The sequence below is a fragment of the Dendrobates tinctorius genome, unplaced genomic scaffold (assembly GCF_039654945.1).
Source record: "Dendrobates tinctorius isolate UK_male_01 unplaced genomic scaffold, ASM3965494v1 ptg000175l, whole genome shotgun sequence".
NCBI classification, from domain to species: Eukaryota; Metazoa; Chordata; class Amphibia; order Anura; family Dendrobatidae; genus Dendrobates; species Dendrobates tinctorius.
Window position 1 is genome coordinate 1,987,724 of NW_027361842.1, and position 22,773 is coordinate 2,010,496.

Sequence of the window (22,773 nt, forward strand, 5' to 3'; positions counted from 1 at the left end):
GATCGGGACGTCGGAATGTGAGAAAAACACGATTTTTAAAAAAAAAATTATTTTAAACAGATCTTTTTACTACTGATGCTGCATAGGCAGCCTCAATAGTAAAAAGTTGGTCACTCTCGTCAAACACTGTGTTTGACGAGTGTGACCAACCTGTCAATCAGTTCTTCAAGCGATGCTACAGATCGCTTGGAAAACGCTAGCATTAGCAAGCTAATTACGCTTGCAAATTGCTAGTTTTTCCGCTGGATAATCGCAGGAATTTAAAATGTGGTTTTCCCGCGTAATGGAATTCCCGAATTCCTGCGGTAACTTCCGCGGGAGTTCCGCAACGTGTGCACATAGCCTTAGACTGCCTGGCAGGGCTTGGAAGGCAGGGAGCGGACACCATGTCACATTTGGAGAGCTCCTGATGTGCCTAAACAGTGGAAACCCTCACAAATGACCCCATTTTGGAAACTAGACCCCTCAAGGAACTTACCTAGATATGTGGTGAGCACCTTGAACTCTCAGGTGCTTCATAGAAGTTTATAACATTGAGCTGTAAAAAAAAAAAATCAAATTTTCCCACAAATTATATTTTAGCCCAAATGTTTTTATTTTTCCAAGGGTAACAAGGAGAATATGAACCCCAAAATGTTTTCCTGTTATGTGAATTTCACCATGTGGTGGCATACGTGAGATGTGTAGAGTGCATCAGAGTGGTGTACATGGGTAGTGTAAGTGCATCAGATTAACATACAAGGGGAAGTGTAGAGTGCATCAGGTTGGCATACGTAAATTGAGTAAGTCAGTAATAAACTTAGTAGTCCATAAATGTGTGGTACAGTTTTAAACATACTTATATACATATGCCAGGTTTGTTGGGACAGGTGTCGCTGTTGTGAATTCGCTTTCTGGCCTCCCTCTGGTTACTACTGAAGGTAGTGGAGCTGGTCAAATTGACAGAGGGGTTGCGAATTCTCTTTCTGGGCTCCCTCTGGTGGTTACTGGAAGTAATGGAGCTGATCTGATAAACAGAGGCTTGCCACCTGATAATGAGGACGACGATTGGAGATCTAGAGTTTCAGATTGGGATTTAAGACAGCCGACTCCCTCTATCCCTGCTGGTGATTTTCTTCCTGCCTCCTGAGGTCTTAGTTTCCAGTTCAGTCCCTGCATGTTCAGCTAAGTGTTCATTTGCTTTACTGTTTACATTTGATCTGGTTTGTCTATCTCAGTTTTGTGTGGTCAGCCAGCTCCGGCTGGGGCTGTGCTGAATCACCATTCATATGTTACTGCTTGTGCCAGTTTGTTTTTGTCCCTTATTAGATTGGCCTTTTTTTGCTCTGCTTTCAGAATATACCAGAGTGCTGATATAGTGGGCGAAGTCGTGCGACTTCAGTTTTTTTTGCATCAGACGTGTTGGACTTTTTTGCAGGGTTTTTTGCGTGATTGCAGACAGTGTCTTTCCTTTCCTGTCCTGTCTAGTCAGTGTGGGCACCATCATTTGCTCAGTCTATTTTCCTACCTGCGTTTGTGTTTTCATCTTGTCTCACCGACAATATACGTTTGGGGGCTATCTATTCTTTTGAAGTTTGCTCTGGGGCAGTTTAGATTTCCCCTTTCTTGCTTTAGGCTTAGTTAGCTCTCCGGCTGTGCCGAGGCATCTAGGATCATCGTAGTCACGCTCCACGGCTACTGCTAGTTGTGTGGATAGGATCAGGGGTCTCAATCCGCTTAGTTACCATCCTCTCTGGTTTTCTGTGGCTTAGCCTGGGCCCGCTATCCTCCTCGGTGACCCAATCATAACATGTCGCATTAATAATTGGTGTCCTTGCTTACCACCCTTCTGTAACACACTCGGCAACTTTTTTGCGAACTTACTTTCTTTGAAGTTTGAGGGATCTCACCTGGGAAATGTTGGCCTGGTAAGATACTGGCACCTTTAGTTCCAGAAGTACTGGAGTCCCCTCCTTCATGAATTCCAAACGTTGGGGCCTTGTTCACTATGGATCGCACTCCCAGGGCAGTGGGGTACTCGGTACCGGGCCCGTTGGTTTCAGTGGGAGTTGTCACAGTGGCAGTGACCCGGTCCGTGGCCCTGGGCGTCCATGTAAAAGGAATAGAGTGGCTGATGATTAAAGTTTATAAGTGGATGATTCGTTACGCCACCTGTGGTGTTCGGCAATGAAGATGTTAAGCCAACGCTGCAGACAGATCCTATGGGACAGATGGTGTGGTGCAGCAATGATGTTGTAGCCCTCCACAGGCAGGGCTGTAGTTCCAGGGCAGTGTAGATGAAGAGCTAGTGAGGAGAGCGTAATGGTGCAGTGTTAAGCACAGAGATGTAGCAGTGCTGAGTGGGTTGGCGCAGGAATAAGCGGAGGACACCAGGGCATGTAGTTCCAAAGCTTTACTCACAGTCTGTTGTGCATACAGGTGCCCGCCTCGGTGCTGTGTCCTCCAGGTCAGGGGCTCAGCCAACTTCCAGGCAAGATGAAGTACTCCGTTCCAACACTCCGTCAACATGTGCCTTTCCTGAACCTCTCCCTTCTAGCGCCTATTTGAAGTACTCACAGTACTGAGTTACACTGGAGTTCCTCCTTTCAGATGTTCTTAGAACTCTACTTGTACGGCAGACAGCTGTAGCCTGCTTCGGGGACTCCTCGCTACTAAGTCCCGGCTCTCTCACGTTGCTTTTGTGCCCCCAAGTCTTGTGTGGGAATAAAGTGGTGACAACTTCTATTCCTCCGGTGTCTGCTTCAGGACCATTAGTATCCATACAACCTCAGGGACCGGACCCCGGCCATGCGCTTAGAACTTGAGGAAGGGCTCTGCTCTAACCCTAATCCTTAGTTCTCTTTTTCTCCTTACGTTCCGTACAAAACTATATTTCTTATGGAGAATTAGGCTTTCTGAATATCTCTTTCCTGTGCCAGCAGACCCAGGTCACTGAGGTCTGCTGCAGCACTTCCTTCAATCCATCCCACTCCGGGTATCTTCTCTCACAGACTGACCTAGTCCTAATAATCTCCCGCTCACTTGTGCAGACTAAGCTCCACCCACCTCCCAGCACTCTTCGTGTTCCAAGCAGGGAGTCACCAAAGGTGCTTTGCTACACTACTATGTTGTGTGGGATGCAGGTGTTGGAGTTTGGTCCGGTGTCTACACCTTACCTGAATGGTGGGGTACCACACCTCAGGAGGAGGTGCAGTACCTCTGTGGCGACTGAACCCTCAGGGGTGCCACAACTACCTCTTGGAACTGAAGGAATGTGCCGTTCTGGTCTGCAGATTGTGATAGCACGTAAGCATTATACATTGCCATCTGTACTATGAGCGCGGCCAGCTTCTTGTACCACACCTTAGCTTTTTGCATGGCACTGTTTGGCTGGAGGACTTGATAAAATAAATCAACTCCGCCCATATTTTTATTGTACTCCAGAGTACAGCCTAGTTTGGAAACCTGTGTGGAGGTACCTTGTACAGCGGTGGGGGTGCTGCCATCACCATGTATGGTGGTCGAGACTAGGACATCCCTCTTGTCCTTGTACTTGACCACCAGCATGTTGTTGCTACACTGAGCTCTGCTGTGAGTTTCTGAGCAGCTGACAAATTAATGGCCTAGGGAGTTATCTCTAATTTTGGTGCACTGTACCGTGGGCTGCGGTAGCTCTGGCAGAGTGGGACTTGAAGAGAGGGATGCTGGTATAAAAGTTCTCAATGTAGAGGTGAAAACTTTGATCTAGCAGTGGGTGCACAAAATCCCGTACAATTTTACCACTTACTCCCAGGACGGGGGGGGGGGGGGGGGCACTCGGGGGGGTTCAATCAGTTAAATCCTTAGGTACTCTTGCACAGATTGTAAAATTTAATTCCATACCTGACCCTCTTATTGGTCAGTTATTTTAGGAATTTGAGCTTCCCCTTGAAATGTATCAGGGACTTTGAAAGGTCAGTCAAAGTTGAAGTCATCTCGGGGAGGATGTTGTGCATTTTTGTTGTAATGCAAAAATTTGTAGATGGTTTCAAAGTGTTACGGATCATAGCCATGCTGATTCCTGCAGTGTTGTATAAAACGTTAACAATATTGTTGGAGCTTTGCTTCTTCTCTAACCCCATGTGAAGGACACTGCCCCAAAACTTCCTACTTTCTACTGTGTCTACAGGGGTCCAGGTAGAAAATGATGAAGTGGGGTTTTGGGACAAAAATTGTTGAGCGCACAAATTTGTCTTGGAAGCCACGAGGTTTACAAAATCTTCAGAGAAAAGAACTTAAAGTTGATTTCTGTGAGGCCAGTAATGTCAAATTTGATTCCTGATTGCGCCACAAAATCAGCAATCTGTAGCCCATAATCTTTGGATAGTAAAATCCATAGGTGGTCACTAATGGAGGGTGCTGGTTCATTTTCTGTCCTGGGGCGTCTGCGTAGCGGTTCAGTATTTCTAGAGGAGGACTTAAAGTAAAGGAATGTGAAATCTTCTCCCTCACTATCACTGTCAGGCAAGGAAGGAGTATGCTTGGGATGAGTGGGAAATTTTTTTGTGTGTGTGGGTACTAAATTTTATTCAGGTGTGTGTGTTTGGTGTAAACTTTTTTTATTTAGAAGAAAAATAATTTAAAAAAGAATGGATAAAAATAATTTAGAAAGAGAAAGATAAAAATAAAATTAAAAAAATATGAAAATTTGGTAAAATAAAAAGCAAACTTGCTAAATGGAGGTCAGTAAAAAAAAAATTACTAAGAGCTCATAACTATCTGACACTAACCCTGACTATACTCATTAAAAAATACTGTAGTAGATGCCGATTACCTTGGGGTGATCCTTGACTGTGCCCTCTGTTATGAATGAGTCACCGTAGGAGGGAAAGACAGAAATACTAGCTAAGTCCAGAAAACCAGAGAAGTTGGCAGCTATCGGATTGCAGACCCCTGAACCTATCAACAACAACTAGCAGTAGCCGTGGGGGGTTCCTACGGTGCCCTAGACCCTTCGATCACAGCCGGAGAACTACATAGCCTAAAGACAGAAAGGGAAATCTAAACTGCCCCAGAGCAGACCCCAAAGCAATAGGCAGCCCCCAACATATAATGACGGTGAAGCAAGATGAAAAAACACTCACACAGATAGAAAGATAGGCTGAGCAAATGATGGGGACCAAGCTAACTAAATAGGACAGGATAGGAAAGCTGCTGTCTGCAATCCGCCAAAAACCCTATCAAAACAAGGGCCAACAGGCTGATAGGGAAAAAGGCCCTGAAGACTCTAGGCTTCAAAAAGACTATATCAGCACTCAGGTATTTTCTGAAGACAGAGCAAAATGGAATTCAACTCACCCCAGCAAGGAATGGCAGAAATTCAGAAAAACAAGGCAAAAACAAAACAAAACACAAATGCAAAAAGCAGTGCAGAAAATTTAGCTTTTGAGGAGCAGGAATCAGACTGATCTCCTAGAATCCCTCAGAGAGATCACCAGCAAGGCAGAAGGGCGTCGGCTGCCTTATATCCAGTCAGCAACTCCTGTCACCCAGTCATCATCATCATACCCAGGTGCTTGGTAATCAGCCTCACTACCTTCCTTCACCAGAAGAGGGAGTTCATCAGACCTCAATGGTGAAGGGGAAAATGAACTCACAACAGTACCCCCCCCTTGAGGAGGGGTCAACGAACCCTCATCCACGCCACCAGGGCGATCAGGGTGAGCCCGATGAAAGGCACGCACCAATCTTTTGGCATGAATATCAGAGGCAGAGACCCAGGAATTATCCTCCTGACCATAACCCTTCCACTTAACCAAATACTGTAGTCTTCGTCTAGCCAGACGGGAATCCAGTATCTTCTCTACCTCATATTCCATGTTACCTTCAACCAATACAGGGTCCGGAGGTGCCACCCCAGGAACTACTGGTTCAACAAACCTCTTCAACAAGGACTTATGAAACACATTATGGATTTTAAATGTGACAGGAAGAGCCAAACGAAAAGAGACCGGATTAATCTCCAAAATCTTGTAAGGTCCAATAAATCTAGGCTTAAACTTAGGAGAAGCCACCTTCATAGCGATATTTTTTGATGATAACCAAAACATATCACCAACCTTAAACTGGGGACCAATGGTCCTATGTCGGTTGGAAAACCGCTGGGCCTTTTCCTGGGAGAGAGATAACTTAACTTATCCACCACTTGGTCCCAGATCTGGTGCATTCTCTCCACCACAGGGTCAACACTTGGGCAGGCAGAAGGCTCCACCTGCCCTGAAGAAAATCGAGGATGAAACCCAAAGTTACAAAAAAAAGGTGAAATCAAAGTGGCAGAACTAGCTCTATTATTTAAAGCAAATTCGGCCAAGGGCAAAAATGAAACCCAATCATCCTGATCAGCGGAAATAAAACATCTCAAATACGACTCCAAGGTCTGGTTTGTTCTCTCCGTCTGCCCATTGATCTGAGGGTGAAAAGCAGAGGAGAAGGACAACTGAATTCCCAGCTTGGAACAGAAAGTCCTCCAAAATCTAGAAACAAACTGAACTCCTCTGTCAGTTACAATGTTCTCAGGAATCCCGTGCAAGCGAACCACCTGTTGCAAAAACAGGGGCACCAACTCAGAGGAAGATGGCAACTTAGGGAGTGGTACAAGATGAACCATCTTAGAGAACCTATCACAAATCACCCAAATAACAGTCATTCTCTGAGACACAGGCATATCAGAGATGAAATCCATTGAAATATGGGTCCATGGCCTCCTGGGGACCGGCAAAGGCATCAACAACCCACTAGAGCGAGAACAAGGTTTAGACCGGGAGCAAGTCCCACAGGACTGCACAAAATTCCTGACATCACGAGACAAGGCAGGCCACCAAAAAGACTGACTCACCAGATCTCTAGTACCAAAAATACCTGGATGACCAGCCAATGCAGAGCAATGAACTTCAGACATCACCCTCTTCTTCCACTGGTCAGGAACATACAACTTTCCCCTGGGACAACGCTCAGGTTTGTCCTCCTGGAACTCTTCCAGAGCACGTCTCAGATTGGGCGAGATGGCAGAAAGAACTACCCCTTCGCCTAAGATGGTAGCAGGCTTGGTCACCACAGGAGAATCAGCAAAGAAGCTCCTAGAGAAAGCGTCAGCCTTGACATTCTTAGTGCCAGGAAGAAAAGAGACCACAAAATCAAAACGTGTAAAAAACAAGGCCCACCTAGCCTGTCTAGGGTTCAAGCGTTTGGCCGACTCCAGGTTAATCAAATTCTTGTGGTCAGTGAGGACCACGACTTGATGTTTAGCTCCCTCCAACCAATGTCTCCACTCCTCAAATGCCCATTTCATGGCTAACAGTTCCCGATTCCCCACATCATAGTTACGTTCAGATGGAGAGAACTTTCGGGAAAAGAAAGCACAGGGATTCATTTTAGATGTTACAGGATCCTTTTGGGACAAAACAGCTCCTGCACCAATTTCAGAAGCGTCCACCTCTACCTGGAACGGGAGTGAGACATCAGGTTGCCGCAAAATCGGGGCAGAAGTGAATCTTCGCTTCAGCTCCTGAAAGGAAGAAACAGCCTCCGGAGACCAATTCAACACATCAGCACCCTTCTTAGTCAGATCAGTCAATGGCTTGGCAATACTAGAAAATTATGCTATAAATTTCCGATAAAAATTAGCAAAACCCAAAAACTTCTGGAGGGCCTTAAAAGAAGTGGGCTGAACCCAATCATAAATGGCCTGTACCTTGGCCGGGTCCATTTCAATAGTTGACGGAGACAAAATAAATCCCAAAAAAGAAATCCTCTGTATCCCAAAAAGGCATTTTGATCCCTTGACATACAGGGAATTCTCCCATAAGATCCGGAACACAGTCTGAACATGTTCCACATGAGAATACCAATCCTTGGAGAAGATCATAATATCATCCAGATAGATAATCAAAAATTTATCCACAAAGTCTCGGAAAATGTCGTTCATGAAGCACTGGAAGACAGAAGGGGCATTAGTGAGCCCAAAAGGCATCACCAGGTACTAAAAATGTCCCTCCGGAGTATTAAACGCCATCTTCCATTCATCCCCATGCTTAATGTGGATAAGAGTATACGCCCCCCTGAGGTCAAACTTGGTAAACCAGCAAGCACCGTTAACTCTGGAGAATAGATCCGAAATCAGGGGTAACGGATACTGATATTTAATAGTAATTTTGTTGAGGGCACGATAATCAATACAAGGTCTTAATGAACCATCCTTTTTGGTCACGAAAAAAAAAACGGCACCTAAGGGTGAAGAGGATGGTCTAATATGACCCTTCTCCAACGCCTCCTTAATATAGGATTGCATAGCCTCGTGCTCGGGTACAAATAAATTGAAGAGCCGACCCTTGGGAAATTTACACCCCGGGCTCAGTTCAATTGCACAGTCATAACTCCTATGAGGAGGCAAAGACGCAGACTCATTCTCACTAAATACATCATAAAAGTCCGCCAAATAGTCAGGAACATCATGCGACTGAGGAGAGGTGGAAAAAACCGGAGCCTCACTAAGGGCACACCGACAACCCCAACTCACCACAGACACAGATTTCCAATCCAAAACTGGATTATGAATTTGCAACCAGGGAAACCCCAGAACAATGGTATCATGCAAATTATGCAACACCAAAAATCTGCAATTTTCTTGATGGTCTGGGGCGACCCGCATTACCACCTGGGTCCAAAACTGAGGTTTATTTTTCGCCAAAGGAGTGGCATCAATCCCTCTCAAAGGGATAGGCGTCCGCAGAGGTGTCATCGGAAATCCACAACGTTTAGCAAAATCCAAGTCCATTAGGTTCAGGGCTGCTCCCGAATCCACAAAAGCCTTGGCGGAAAATGTGGACAGGGAGCAGATCAGATTAATTGCCAGAAGAAGCAGGTTGAACACCACCCACAGAAAACGTGTGTGCAAAACGTTTCTCTCGTTTAGGACAGACAGAAATAATATGCGAGGCATCTACACAAAAACAACACAGCTTATTACGCCTTCTGAACTCCTGACGTTGCTCCCTGGACAAAACTCTATCACATTGCATAGGTTCAGACATTTGTTCAACAGGTGGCAACACCTCTCGTGCAGTCCTGCGTTCATGTAAACGCCAATCAACCTGAATGGCTAATGACATAGAATCGTCAAGACCAGAGGGAACAGGAAATCCCACCATAGTATCTTTTACGGCTTCTGACAAACCCTTCCGAAAGAGAGCTGCCAAGGCATTATCATTCCAGGTAGTAAGGACCGCCCACTTTCGGAATTTTTGACAGTACAATTCTGCAGAATCTCGACCCTGGCTCAATGCCAACAGGGTCTTTTCAGCCTGATCAATAGCATTAGGTTCGTCATACAACAACCCCAAGGCTTGAAAAAATGCATTCACATTAGTCAGAATAGGATCATCTGGTTTCAAAGAAAACGCCCAGTCCTGGGGATCGCCACGCAGCAAAGAGATGACAATTGTAACCTGCTGCGCGGAGCTCCCTGACGAGTTAGGCTTCAAGGCAAAAAATAATTTACAATTATTTTTGAAATTCAAAAATTTAGACCGATCCCCAAAAAACACATCAGGAGTAGGGATCTTTGGTTCAGTAGCATGCGAATGAGCAAGGTAGGCGGAAATTCCCCGCACTTCCGCAGCGAGCTGCTCCACACGATCAGACAATTGCTTTATCTCCATTGAGAAAGAAAAAAAATTCCCCCTACGGCCTCAGAGATATAGAGGAAAGAATATACACACTTTTTTTTTTTTTTTTTTAAATTCTTTCCTGCTATTGAGTACCCTAGGATCTGCGGTACGGCTGGTGATTCTGTTATGAATGAGTCACCGTAGGAGGCAAAGACAGAAATACTAGCTAAGTCCAGAAAACCAGAGAAGTTGGCAGCTATCGGATTGCAGACCCCTGAACCTATCAACAACAACTAGCAGTAGCCGTGGGGGGTTCCTACGGTGCCCTAGACCCCTCGATCACAGCCGGAGAACTACATAGCCTAAAGACAGAAAGGGAAATCTAAACTGCCCCAGAGCAAACCCCAAAGCAATTCGTAGCCCCCAACATATAATGACAGTGAAGCAAGATGAAAAAACACTCACACAGATAGAAAGATAGGCTGAGCAAATGATGGGGCCCAAGCTAACTAAATAGGACAGGATAGGAAAGCTGCTGTCTGCAATCCGCCAAAAACCCTATCAAAACAAGGGCCAACAGGCTGATGGGGAAAAAGGCCCTGAAGACGCTAGGCTTCAAAAAGACTATATCAGCACTCAGGTATTTTCTGAAGACAGAGCAAAAAGGAATTCAACGCTCACCCCAGCAGGGAATGGCAGAAATTCAGAAAAACAAGGCAAAAACAAAACAAAACACAAATGCAAAAAGCAGTGCAGAAAACTTAGCTTTTGAGGAGCAGGAATCAGACTGGTCTCCTAGAATCCCTCAGAGAGATCACCAGCAAGGCAGAAGGGCGTCGGCTGCCTTATATCCAGTCAGCAACTCCCGTCACCCAGTCATCATCATCATACCCAGGTGCTTGGTAATCAGCCTCACTACCTTCCTTCACCAGAAGAGGGAGTTCATCAGACCTCAATGGTGAAGGGGAAAATGAACTCACAACAGCCCTCTCTTTCAAACCACATATCCAAGCCCTTGCCTCCTCCTGCTGCCTCAAACGCAAAAATATTTCCCAGATCTGCGCACTCCTCAACCATGAAACCACAAAAACACTAGTGCACGCCCTTATCATCTCTCGCCTCGACTACTGCAACCTCCTACTCTCTAGCCTCCCCTCCAGCACTCTGGCACCACTCCAGTCCATCCTACACTCTGCTGCCCGACTAATCCACCTGTCTCCTCGCTATTCCCCAGCCTCCCCCCTATGCGAGGCCCTTCACTGGCTTCCTATTGTCCAGAGGCTCCAGTTCAAAACCCTAACCATGACATACAAAGCCATCCACAACCTGTCTCCTCCATACATCTGTGACATGGTCTCCCGGTACCTACCCACATGCAACCTTCGATCCTCTCAAGATCGCCTTCTCTACTCCCCCCTCATCTCTTCTTCCCATAACCTCATACAAGACTTCTCCCGTGCTTCCCCCATACTCTGGAACTCTCCGCCGCAACACAACATACTCTCACCAACAACGGAAACCTTCAAGAAGAACCTGAAGACCCACCTGTTCCGAAAAGCCTACAGCCTGCAATGATCCTCGGTCTACTGAACCACCGCACAACCAGCTCTACCCTCTCCTAGTGTATCCTCAACCATCCCTGTAGACTGTGAGCCCTCGCGGGCAGGGTCCTCTTTCCTTCTGTACTTGTGTGTGTCTTGTATGGCTCGTGTTTATTGTACTTGTCTATATTTCCCCTTTTCACATGTAAAGCGCCATGGAATAAATGGCGCTATATAAATGTATAGTAATAATAATAAATGCACAGGCATCCTCCCCACCCTCTACCCCCGGTACATGGGGCAAATGCCCTTATTGCTTCCCCTCCAACTATGCCATTGCTCTAGTATTGCCAGTGTATGTTATTAAAGTAATTCAAAGTAGCACTATGATAGTGTTAGTATTAATTATAGTTTTACTACTAGTTAGACTAATAGAGTTACTATTAATAAGACTAGTTTTACTACTTAGGCAGCATCACTCATGTCTTTCACAGTAAATAATACTACGTCTGTGGTTGCCACACAGGATTATTGACTAAGCCTACTCTTGAAGGAAGACTTAGAAATAATACTTTAGATTGATACTTAGTACTAGGAGACACTTAGCTGGCATTCAGACTAAATCTGAGCTGAGATTAACCATTAAACTGCTGAGAAGTGACTGGTTGTGCTACGCTATATATATCCAGCATCTTCTTGAGTATCACTATCAAGTTTCATTGACCTTTGCGTTGTTCCACCATCATACCTGTGTATGGCTTTCCAGGTTCTGCTCTTAGGATGAGTCTTGTAATTACTGACACTATGCAGTTTTCTTATTCTGTGTTCCATACATTCTAACTGCCTGCAATTTTTCACCACAACATGCTGCCCCATGTAAGCACTGCTTAGCATGATTTATTATTATAATGAACAAACTGCACCAAAACATTTTGTATCATATATGTAATATTTAGGACAAAGTACAGAAGTCTACTATAGACTTGAGGAGGGGACCTTTATTGCCTTCCTCCATCCCCCTGAGCATTAATTGATCTAAAGCCTGTACACAGTGGCCCTTAGTCAATGGTGTCACTCCCTGATTATGAATACAAGACATAATTAGGAAAGTGCTGTATTCAGTCTAAGTGACAATCAAATATTTTTGTGCCGTATGGAACAATAGCTTTATGTACCTTTTTATAGTGTATTGATCAGCATATTATGGTGACCCCTCCACTATGTTGTTAGCTGTATTGATTACTCTCTCTATTATGTTCCTACAGATAAGCTTTTCGGAAAGCGCCTACTCCAAGCTGGCCGGTATATCACATCCCACAAGTCCTGGATGAGGACTGTGCCCACAGAGAATTGTGACGTGGTTATGACCTTCCCAGGTAAGCTGTGATATTTCGGGAACAGTAACCCCATTGTAAGTTACCCTGTGCATACTAAAGTTCTCCTCAGTTATTGTGCTCTATTGACTTCAATTAGATTTTCCTGATGGTAAAGCCTTTGATTAGCTGCTGTCCTGTTAAGAAACTCTTTTTTTTCCTAAGTATTCAGATAAACAGTATATATTATTTCCATAGGAGTAACGTTTTAAAGCAAGGAAACCTATTACAAAATGTGTTATTGGCCTCGTTTTTACATGCTGTGCCCTATGATCTAATGTTTTTGTAATGTATTCCTATATCTACAGACACCACTGATGACCATACCCTGCTATGGCTACTGAATCATGTAAGACTGGGAATACCTGAGCTAATAATGCAAATTCGCCATCATCGACATACAAGAATCTATGCTTTCTTTGTCACAGCTACATATGAAAAGTAAGTCTCTCATAATAAGAGAACCCAGAAATATTATATGATTTTTCAGTTTGATCAGTCAGTCATAATATGTGAACATAACTAGCCAATGTTTGAGATATGTTTTACACTGACAAGATATTAATGCAGTTGCTACTAAATATTAGGGTTTTCCCACGAACAAGATACATTTTAATTAGTAGAGCTTGGAATAATAATTTGTTTCACAATTGGATGTGCTAAAAAATAATGTTCCTGTGGTGAGATCTTATAAATATGGTCCTGTTATGTACTGTCTTATTTGCTGTTTCCCACCACAGAGAGCTGCACCAGTTCATGTTCAGCACATACGGTACCAAAGCTCCTTTCCAGGGAAGGAAGCATAAGTAACTTATGAGAAGTGACTATAGCACTAAGACACAGCAGGGGCTCACACCTGTTGCTTTCTGAGGTAACACATTTTCCGACTTGTTTTATCACAGGAGTTGAATATTTGTCATGTCTCCAGCCCTCTGAGCTCATCATAAATCAGTTCAGTGACCTAGGGGTTCCAGTGGCCCGTGAGCTGGTGTTGTGACTGACTTGACTTATGATGAGCCCACAGGACTGGTGATGTGGCATGAACTCTCGCTCCTGTGATAAAACAGGAAGGGAAATGTCTCACCTCAGAAAGCAGAAGCTGTGAGACCCTGCTTTGTCATCTGTATAAGCTGTGAGACCCTGCTTTGTCATCTGTATACTTTCTGATTAGAAATAATTTATGCTTCTTCCCCCGGCCAGGAACAGTGGTATATGCCAACTATGAACTGGAGCTGCTCTACAGGTGTGGACACAGCCATTAATTATGAAGTACACATAACAAGGGCCCATTTGTAAGATTACTAGCTGAAGAGCCCGGCGTTGCCTGGGCATAGTAACCAACTGTAGTTAGTTATAACAAATTATAATGATTATATTGCACATAAATACTGTGCATCTAATCCTATCCTATGTGATACTGACTGCTGAGCTGTGTATCTAATCCTATCCTGTGTGATACTGCCTGCTGAGCCATGTGTCTAATCCTCTCCTGTGTGATACTGACTGCTGAACTATGTATCTAATCCTATCCTATGTGATACTGACTACTGAGCCGTGTATCTAATCCTATCCTATGTGATACTGGGCTCCCCCTGCAGTCTGTGTCAGAGGGTGGTCTGTGTTGGCACGGTAATAAATTGTGTTATTTCCAGCTTTACAGAAGGACGATAACACCATAGAAATGATAAGAATAATAGGCCTCAGTTACCACAACTGTCTACAAAGAAAACTGTTGCTGATAGCAACCAATCACAGCTCATTTTTCATCTTTTAAACAGCTCTGGGACAGCGTGGCGAGTTTTGAGTGGCGACTTTTGTGTTTCGACTTTTATGTGGCGAGGTTGGTGTATGTGTGGTGAAATGTGTCCTGAGGGTGGTATATGTGTTGAAGCACGTGGTAGTGTGTGGCGCATTTTGTGTGTGTGTTCATATCCCCGTGTGTGGTGAGTATCCCATGTCAGGGCCCCACCTTAGCAACTGTACAGTATATACTCTTTGGGGCCATCGCTCTCATTCTTTAAGTCCCCCTTGTTCACATCTGGCAGCTGTCAATTTGCCTCCAACACTTTTCCTTTCACTTTTTCCCCATTATGTAGATAGGGGCAAAATTGTTTGGTGAATTGGAACGCACAGGGTTAAAATTTCGCCTCACAACATAGCCTATGACGCTCTCAGAGTCCAGATGTGTGACTGTGCAAAATTTTGTGGCTGTAGCTACGACACGTTGCAGATACCAATACATACACTTTTTCTCCATTATGTAGATAGGGGCAGAATTGTTTGGTGAATTGGAACGCACGGGGTTAAAATTTTGCCTCACAACATAGCCTATGACGCTCTCAGTGTCCAGTCGTGTGACTATGCAAAATTTTGTGGCTGTAGCTGTGACGATGTGGATGCCAATCCCGGACATACAGGGGTTGGACAAAATAATGGAAACACCTAACGTTTTGGCATCATAATCTTCGAACATGTTATAAACATGCAAACCGTGACATATGGTAATGTTTTGTAGTTGATTATTTGTGTTATGTGATGTGTGCATGTAAATTAACTGTTTGTTTTGCAGAATTGTAAGAACATGTTAGGAGTGGCGGAAGACACTAAATAAAAAATAAATAAAGTGCCTTCGCCACCCGGGGTCCACTGTGCGGTTGAAGGAAAACCGCTGCTAGAGGCAGAGCACAAGGCGGTAATGTGCACAAGGGTTAGACGGCACCCAGTGCACAAAAGCAAGCTCTGTTATACTCACAGAGCTGCAGGCAAATAAGCTCAAATTAAACGCTGAGCCTGTTCAGAGTCAGAAACACACAGCGATACAGTCGCGGTATTCGCGGTCACAGGAGCAGCCTTAAACAGCAGGACTACTCTGTCTAGACTTACCGTCAAATAAAGTACGAAGCGTCGCAACTGCGGACGCAGAGAAAGCTGCAACTGCAGCGCGGCAAGAACTGAGCCGCTGGCAAGGTGCTGCAATAACGCTGGCGCAATGTAGATGCTAAGCTGCTGAGCAAGATGGAGCATATGCGCGCTGGCGCTAGCGCTGCTACGGGCTGAACCCAAACACTCACACAATCGTATTATCAGAGGGAAGGGGTTTCTTAATAAGTCAGTCACCAGTCCAAGCATCCATCACCATACCTACAGCACCAAGTATGAAATACTAGCGCATGGCGGAACAGCCATGTGCGCTTTTTATACCAAACGGGACCTTCCGGAAGTCTCCAAGGCTCCAGGAGGAGCCAATAGGATTAGACACAGGACCTGAGCATGTGACTCCCGAACTCCAATGGGAGCTCGTCCCATGAGCATGCTCAGTGGAGGGAACAGAGGACTTAGCCTCTGGAGAGAGTTGCCGCAAGGCACTCTCCTCTGCAATCTCCTCTACCGCAGATGAAACGCAGGAGACTGCAGCATGTAAGGGTCTAGATTTCATCATAGGGAAGGAAGAAATCAGACTCCTAACAGAACATTGATGAGAATCTGATACCAATGGCAAACCTCTTGGATTTTCAGAGGCCAAATTGTTGGTGCTCATATGGCGGGCGCTAGTGTAACAGAAAGTGCCCGAATGCTTGGCGTGTCAAGAGGTACTGTCTCCAAAGTAATGACTGCGTTTGAAAGAGAAGGAAAAACGTCCGCAGCAAAGCAGAGGTCTGGCTGAAAGTCAAAGTTGACTGAGAGAGACCGTCGGACTCTAAAGCGAATTGTGAGAGAGGATCGCAAGACCCCGGCTCCGAAAATCACTGCTGAGCTCAATGAACACCTACAGAACCCAGTTTCCACGAAAACTGTTCGTCGGGAGCTGCACAAATCTGGATTCCACGGAAGAGCTGCAACTCTTGGTATCACCGACTTGGCCCTATCTTGGATTGTGTCATACCTAGCAGACCGGACATTCAGCGTCTCCCATTCGCACACCACCTCCTCACCGCGCCCCCTATCCGTCGGAGTCCCGCAAGGTTCAGTCCTAGGGCCCGGCCTCGGACAGCTCATAGAATCTCATGGCTTTCGTTATCATCTCTATGCTGATGACACACAGATCTACATCTCTGGAACAGATATCACCTCCCTACTAAACAGAATCCCTCAATGTCTGTCTGCTATTTCATCCTTCTTCTCCGCTAGATTTCTAAAACTTAATATGGACAAAACAGAATTAATCATCTTTCGCCCATCTCACGTCACCCCCCCCCAACAGCCCAACAGACCTATCCATTAAAGTAAACGGCTGCCCACTCTCTCCAGTCCAACAAGCTCGCTGCCTCGGGGTTATCCTTGACACTGATCTCTCTTTCAAACCACATATCCAAGCCCTTTCCGCTTCCTGCCGACTTCAACTCAAAAATATTTCACGGATCCGTACATTCCTCAACCAAGAATCTGCGAAAACCCTAGTCCATGCCCTCATCATCTCCCGCCTTGACTACTTCAACCTCCTGCTCTGTGGCCTCCCCTCTAACACTCTCGAACCCCTCCAATCTGTTCTTAACTCTGCTGCCCGACTAATCCACCTGTCCCCCCGCTATTCCCCAGCCTCTCCCCTCTGTCAATCCCTGCACTGGCTCCCAGTTAGCCAAAGACTCCAGTTCAAAACCCTAACCATGACATACAAAGCCATCCACAACCTGAGTCCTCCGTACATCTGTGACCTAGTCTCCCGGGACTTACCTGCACAAAGCCTCCGATCCTCACAAGATGTCCTTCTGTACTCCCCTCTTATCTCCTCTTCCCACAATCGCATACAAGATTTCTCCCGCGCATCCCCTCTACTCTGGAACTCTCTACCACAACATATCAGACTCTCGCCTACCATGGAAACCTTCAAAAAGAACTTGAAGACCTCTTCCGACAAGCCTACAACTTGCAGTAACCACTGATCCACCAAACCGCTGCACGACCAGCTCTGCCCTCGCCTACTGTATCCTCACCCATCCCGTTGTAGATTGTGAGCCCTCGCGGGCAGGGTCCTCTCTCATCCTGTACCAGTCGTGACTTGTATTGTTTAAGATTACTGTACTTGTATGTATTATGTATACCCCTCCTCACATGTAAAGCGCCATGGAATAAATGGCGCTATAATAATAAATAATAATAATAATAATAATTAGAAAACCGCTGCTATCAATGAAAAATGTTTCCAAGCGTTTAGAGTGGTGTAGAAACCTCCAGAATTGGTCCCTCGAGCAGTGGAAACATGTGATATTCTCAGACGAATCATCGTTTACCCTATTTCCGACCTCCGGCCGAGTGTGCGTTTGGAAACAGCCGAAAGAAGCATTCCATCCAGATTGCCTTCTCCCAGTCGTAAAACATGGCAGAGGTTCTGTGATGATCTTGGGTGCTATTTCGTGGAGATCCACCGGGCCAATGATATCCCTTCATGGAAGAATTAACAGCTGAGATTATTTAGGCATTTTGGTCGACCAAGTGCATCCTATGGTTCAAGCACTGTTCCCGGAGGGGAACGCCATCTTTCAGGATGATAATGCACCAATTCATACAGCTAGAATTGTTAAAGCATGGCACGAGGAACATTCTAATGAAGTTGAGCATCTCATCTGGCCCCCACAATCCCCATACCTCAACATTATTGATCGTTTATGGTCGATTTTAGAGATTCAAGTTAGACGTGAATTTCCGCCACCATTGTTACTCAAAGAACTGGAGAGTGTTTTAACTGAAGAATCGGCTACAATTCCTTTGGAAACAATTCACACCTTGTATGAATCCATACCTCAGAGAATTGAGGCTGTAATTGCCGCAAAAGGTGGACCTACACCATATTAAACTAACTTTTGTTGATGTTTCCAGGTGTTTCCATTATTTTGTCCAACCCCTGTACATACATACACACCCATATTGAGCTTTATATATTAGATCTCAGCACAGAAACACTTTTTAACACATCCAACTCTGGAACTCATTATTATTTCAAGATCTGTTGATCAATCTACAACACTTTAGCCTTTAGTAGGAATGATCATACACTGCTCAAAAAAAATAAAGGGAACACTTAAACAACAGAATATAACGCCAAGTAAATCAAACTTCTGTGAAATCAAACTGTCCACTTAGGAAGCAACACTGATTGACAATTAATTTCACATGCTGTTGTGCAAATGGAATAGACAACAGATGGAAATTATTGGCAATTATCAAGACACCCTCAATAAAGGAGTGGTTCTGCAGGTGGGGACCACAGACCACATCTCAGTACCAATGCTTTCTGGCTGAATTTTGGTCACTTTTGAATGTTGGTTGTGCTTTCACACTCGTGGTAGCATGAGACAGACTCTACAACCCACACAAGTGGCTCAGGTAGTGCAGCTCATCCAGGATGGCACATCAATGCGAGCTGTAACAAGAAGGTTTGCTGTGTCTGTCAGCGTAGTGTCCAGAGGCTGGAGGTGCTACCAGGAGACAGGCCAGTACACCAGCAGACGTGGAGGGGGCCATAGGAGAGCAACAACCCAGCAGCAGGACCTCTAGCTCTGCCTTTGTGCAAGGAGGAACAGAAGGAACACTGCCAGAGCCCTGCAAAATGACCTCAAGCAGGCCACAAATGTGCATGTGTCTGCACAAACGGTTAGAAACCGACTCCATGAGGATGGTCTGAGGGCCCGACGTCCACAGATGGAGGTTGTGCTCACATCCCAACACCGTGCAGGACGCTTGGCATTTGCCACAGAACAGGATTGGCAAATTCGCCACTGACGCCCTGTGCTCTTCACAGATGAAAGCAGGTTCATACTGAGCACTTGTATCAGATGTGACAGAGTCTGGAGTCACGGTGGAGAGCGAAATGCTGCCTGCAACATCCTTCAGCATGACCGGTTTGGCAGTGGGTCTGTAATGGTGTGGAGTGGCATTTCTTTGGAGGGTCGCACTGCCCTCCATGTGCTCGCCAGAGGTAGCCTGACTGCCATTAGGTACCGAGATGAGATCCTCATACCCCTTGTGAGACCATATGCTGATGCGGTTAGCCCTGGGTTCCTCCTAATGCAGGACAATGCCAGACCTCATGTGGCTGAAGTGTGTCAGCAGTTCATGCAAGATGAAGGCATTGAAGCTATGTTCTAGCCCGCCCGTTCCCCAGACCTGAATCCGAATGAGCACATCTGGGACATCATGTCTCGCTCCATCCACCACCGTCACGTTGCACCACATACTGTCCAGGAATTGGCAGATGCTTTAGTCCAGGTCTGGGAGGAGATCCCTCAGGAGACCATCCGCCGCCTGATCAGGAGCATGCCCAGGCGTTGTACAGTAGGGAGGTCATACAGGCACTTGGAGGCCACACACAGTACTGAGCCTCATTTTGACTTGTTATAAGGACATTACATTCCACTTTAATTGTGTGTGACTCCATATCCAGGCCTCCATTGGTTAATAAATTTGATTTCCATTGATGATTTTTGTGTGATTTTGTTGTCAGCACATTCAACTTTGTACAGAACAAAGTATTCAATGAGAATATTTAATTCATTTAGATCTAGGATGTGTTATTTGAGCGTTCCCTTTATTTTTTTGAGCAGTGTAGTAAACATTTCTTAATTTATTAGTTGCATGCCAAATTGAAGGCAATATATATATTGTATATTCAGTAGAGAAGGATGTCTTTGTGTTAAGCCAGATGCAGTGAATGGTGAATTCACAAAAACTTGTCATGCATAATTACAGTCACAACGTAGTGACAGCTTACAGCCATCTCCTCTGAGAAATTGAGTGACAGGGAAGATTAAATAAAACCCTTCTTGTGTGTATAGTGTTGCTATCTTGCCTATCTAATCTTATTTAAGCAGCTGTAAAATAAGCCTGTAATTAGCTACTCTAATGATAATGAAATGACTCTGCTAATACTGTTTTGGTCTGTACAACAAAGCTAACATGAGAAAAACAGTAAACAAAAAGTGTTGGCCCATTACAGTAGCACTTATCAAGGGATGGAATAGATTGGGGAGCATGTGAACATTTATTTCAGGAAGTTAAGGCCCCATTACACACAACGATGTCCCAGCGATCCACCAATGATCCGACATGGATGGGATTGCTGGGACATTGGCTGATTTCTGGTGACTTGTCACGTAGACAGACTCACCAGCGAGCAAGCTAGTATCTAGGGTAAACAGCGGGTATCCAAGAGCTCTTAGTTACCCGCTGTTTACCCTAGATAGCAGCGTGCATGCTGGTATCTAGGGTAAACAGCGGGTATCCAAGAGCCGCGCGGCTCTTAGTTACCTGCTGTTTACCCTAGATACCAGCGTGCAGCGTCGCTGATCGTTGGTCTCCCGCTGCCACACGCAATGCGTGCTGGCCAGCGGGAGACCAACGATCAAAAAATGGCCCAGGACGATCCTGCACGATCAGCGATACCCGGCGGGGGGCGGTCGCTGATGGATGTCACACACAGCGAGATCGCTGGAGAGATCGCTGATGTGTCACAAAATCAGCAATCTCGCTAGCGATCTTGCTGTGTGTGACGGGGCCCTTTCAGTGGGTACAGAGAGTATTCAAACCACTTTAAATTTTTCACTCTTTGTATCATTGCAGCCATTTGGTAAATTCAAAAAAGTTCATTTTTTTTTCTCATTAATGTACAATCTGCACCCCTCTTGACTGAGAAAAAACTCAGAAATGTAGAAATGTTTGTAAATTTATTAAAAAAGAAAAACTGAAATATCACATGGTCGTAAGTATTCTAACCCTTTGCTCAGTATTGAGTAGAAGCACCCTTTTGACCTAGTACAGCCATGAGTCTTCTTGGGAATGATGCAACAAGTTTTTCACACCTGGATTTGGGATCCTCTGCCATTTTTCCTTGCAGATCCTCTCGAGTTCCATCAGGTTGGATGGTGAACGTTGGTGGACAGACATTTTCATGTCTCTCCAGAGATGTTCAATTGGGTTTAGGTCAGGGCTCTGTCTGGGCCAGTCAAGAATGGTCACAGAGTTGTTCTGAAGCCACTTCTTTGTTATTTTAGCTGTGTGTTTAGGGTCATGGTCTTGTTGGAAGGTGAACCTTCGGCCAAGTCTGAGGTCCAGAGCACTCTGGAAGAGGGTTTCATCCATGATATCCCTGGGCTTGGCCGCATTCATGTTTCCTTCAATTGCAACCAGTCGTCCTGTCCCTGCAACTGAAAACCACCCCCATAGCATGATGCCACAGCCATGTTTCACTGTTGGGATTGTATTGGGCAGGTGATGAGCAGTGCCTGGTTTTCTCCATATATACCGCTTACAATTATCACCAAAAAGTTCTATCTTCGTCTCATCAGACCAGAGAATCTTAATTCTCATAGTCTGGGAGTCCTTTATGTGTTTTTAAGCAAACTCTATGCGGGCTTTCATATGTCTGGCACTGAGGAGAGGCCTCCGTCGGACCACTCTGCCATAAAGGCGCGACTGGTGGAGGGCTGCAGTGATAGTTGACTTTGTGAAACTTTCTCCCATCTCTATACTGCATCTGTGGAACTCAGCCACAGTGATCTTGGGGTTCTTTTTTTACCTCTCTCACCAAGGCTCTTCTCCCACGATTGCTTAGTTTGGCTGGACGGCCAGATCTAGGAAGGCTTCTGGTGGTCCCAAACTTCTTCCATTTAAGGATTATAGAGGCCACTATGCTCTTAGGAACCTTGAACACTGCAGAAATTCTTTTGTAACCAGATCTGTGCCTTGCCCACAATTCTGTCTCTGAGCTCCTTGGCCAGTTCCTTTGACCTCATGATTCTCATTTGGTCTGACATGCACTGTGAGCTGTGAGGTCTTATATAGACAGGTGTGTGCCTTTACAAATCATTTCCTATCAGTTTAATTAAACACAGCTGGACTCCACTGAAGGAGTAGAACCATCTCAAGGAGGATCACAAGGAAATGGACAGCATGTGATTTAAATATTAGTGTCTGAGCAAAGGGTCAAGCAAAGGGTCGGAATACTTATGACCATGTGATTTCATTTTTTCTTTTTTAATAAATTTGCAAACATTTCTACATTTGTGTTTTTTCAGTTAAGATGGGGTGCAGAGTGTACATTAACTAGAAAAAAAAAACTTTTTTGAATTTACCAAATGGCTGCAATGAAACAAAAAGTGAAAAATTTAAAGGGGTCTGAATACTTTCCGCACCCACTGTAATGTGTTGAATGCATAGAGATCTGAGTAGCTTTGACAAGGGGTCAATTTATGAATTTTAAACAAATGGGTCAGAACATTTCTAAAACAGATGATATTATGGGGT

The 22,773-nt window shown here is 45.1% G+C and overlaps 1 protein-coding gene across 2 annotated transcripts in view; it reads left to right on the forward strand.

Annotated features, from left to right (window-relative positions):
* The window catches only part of ANO8 (anoctamin 8), a 191,471-nt gene that overhangs the window by 46,239 nt on the left and 122,459 nt on the right, over positions 1 to 22,773 (forward strand). For both annotated transcript variants that reach the window (XM_073551333.1, XM_073551334.1), the window contains exons 2-3: positions 12,430 to 12,540; positions 12,846 to 12,978. In XM_073551333.1, the coding sequence (XP_073407434.1) occupies positions 12,430 to 12,540; positions 12,846 to 12,978 (244 nt within the window). The remainder of the gene's footprint in view (positions 1 to 12,429; positions 12,541 to 12,845; positions 12,979 to 22,773) is intronic.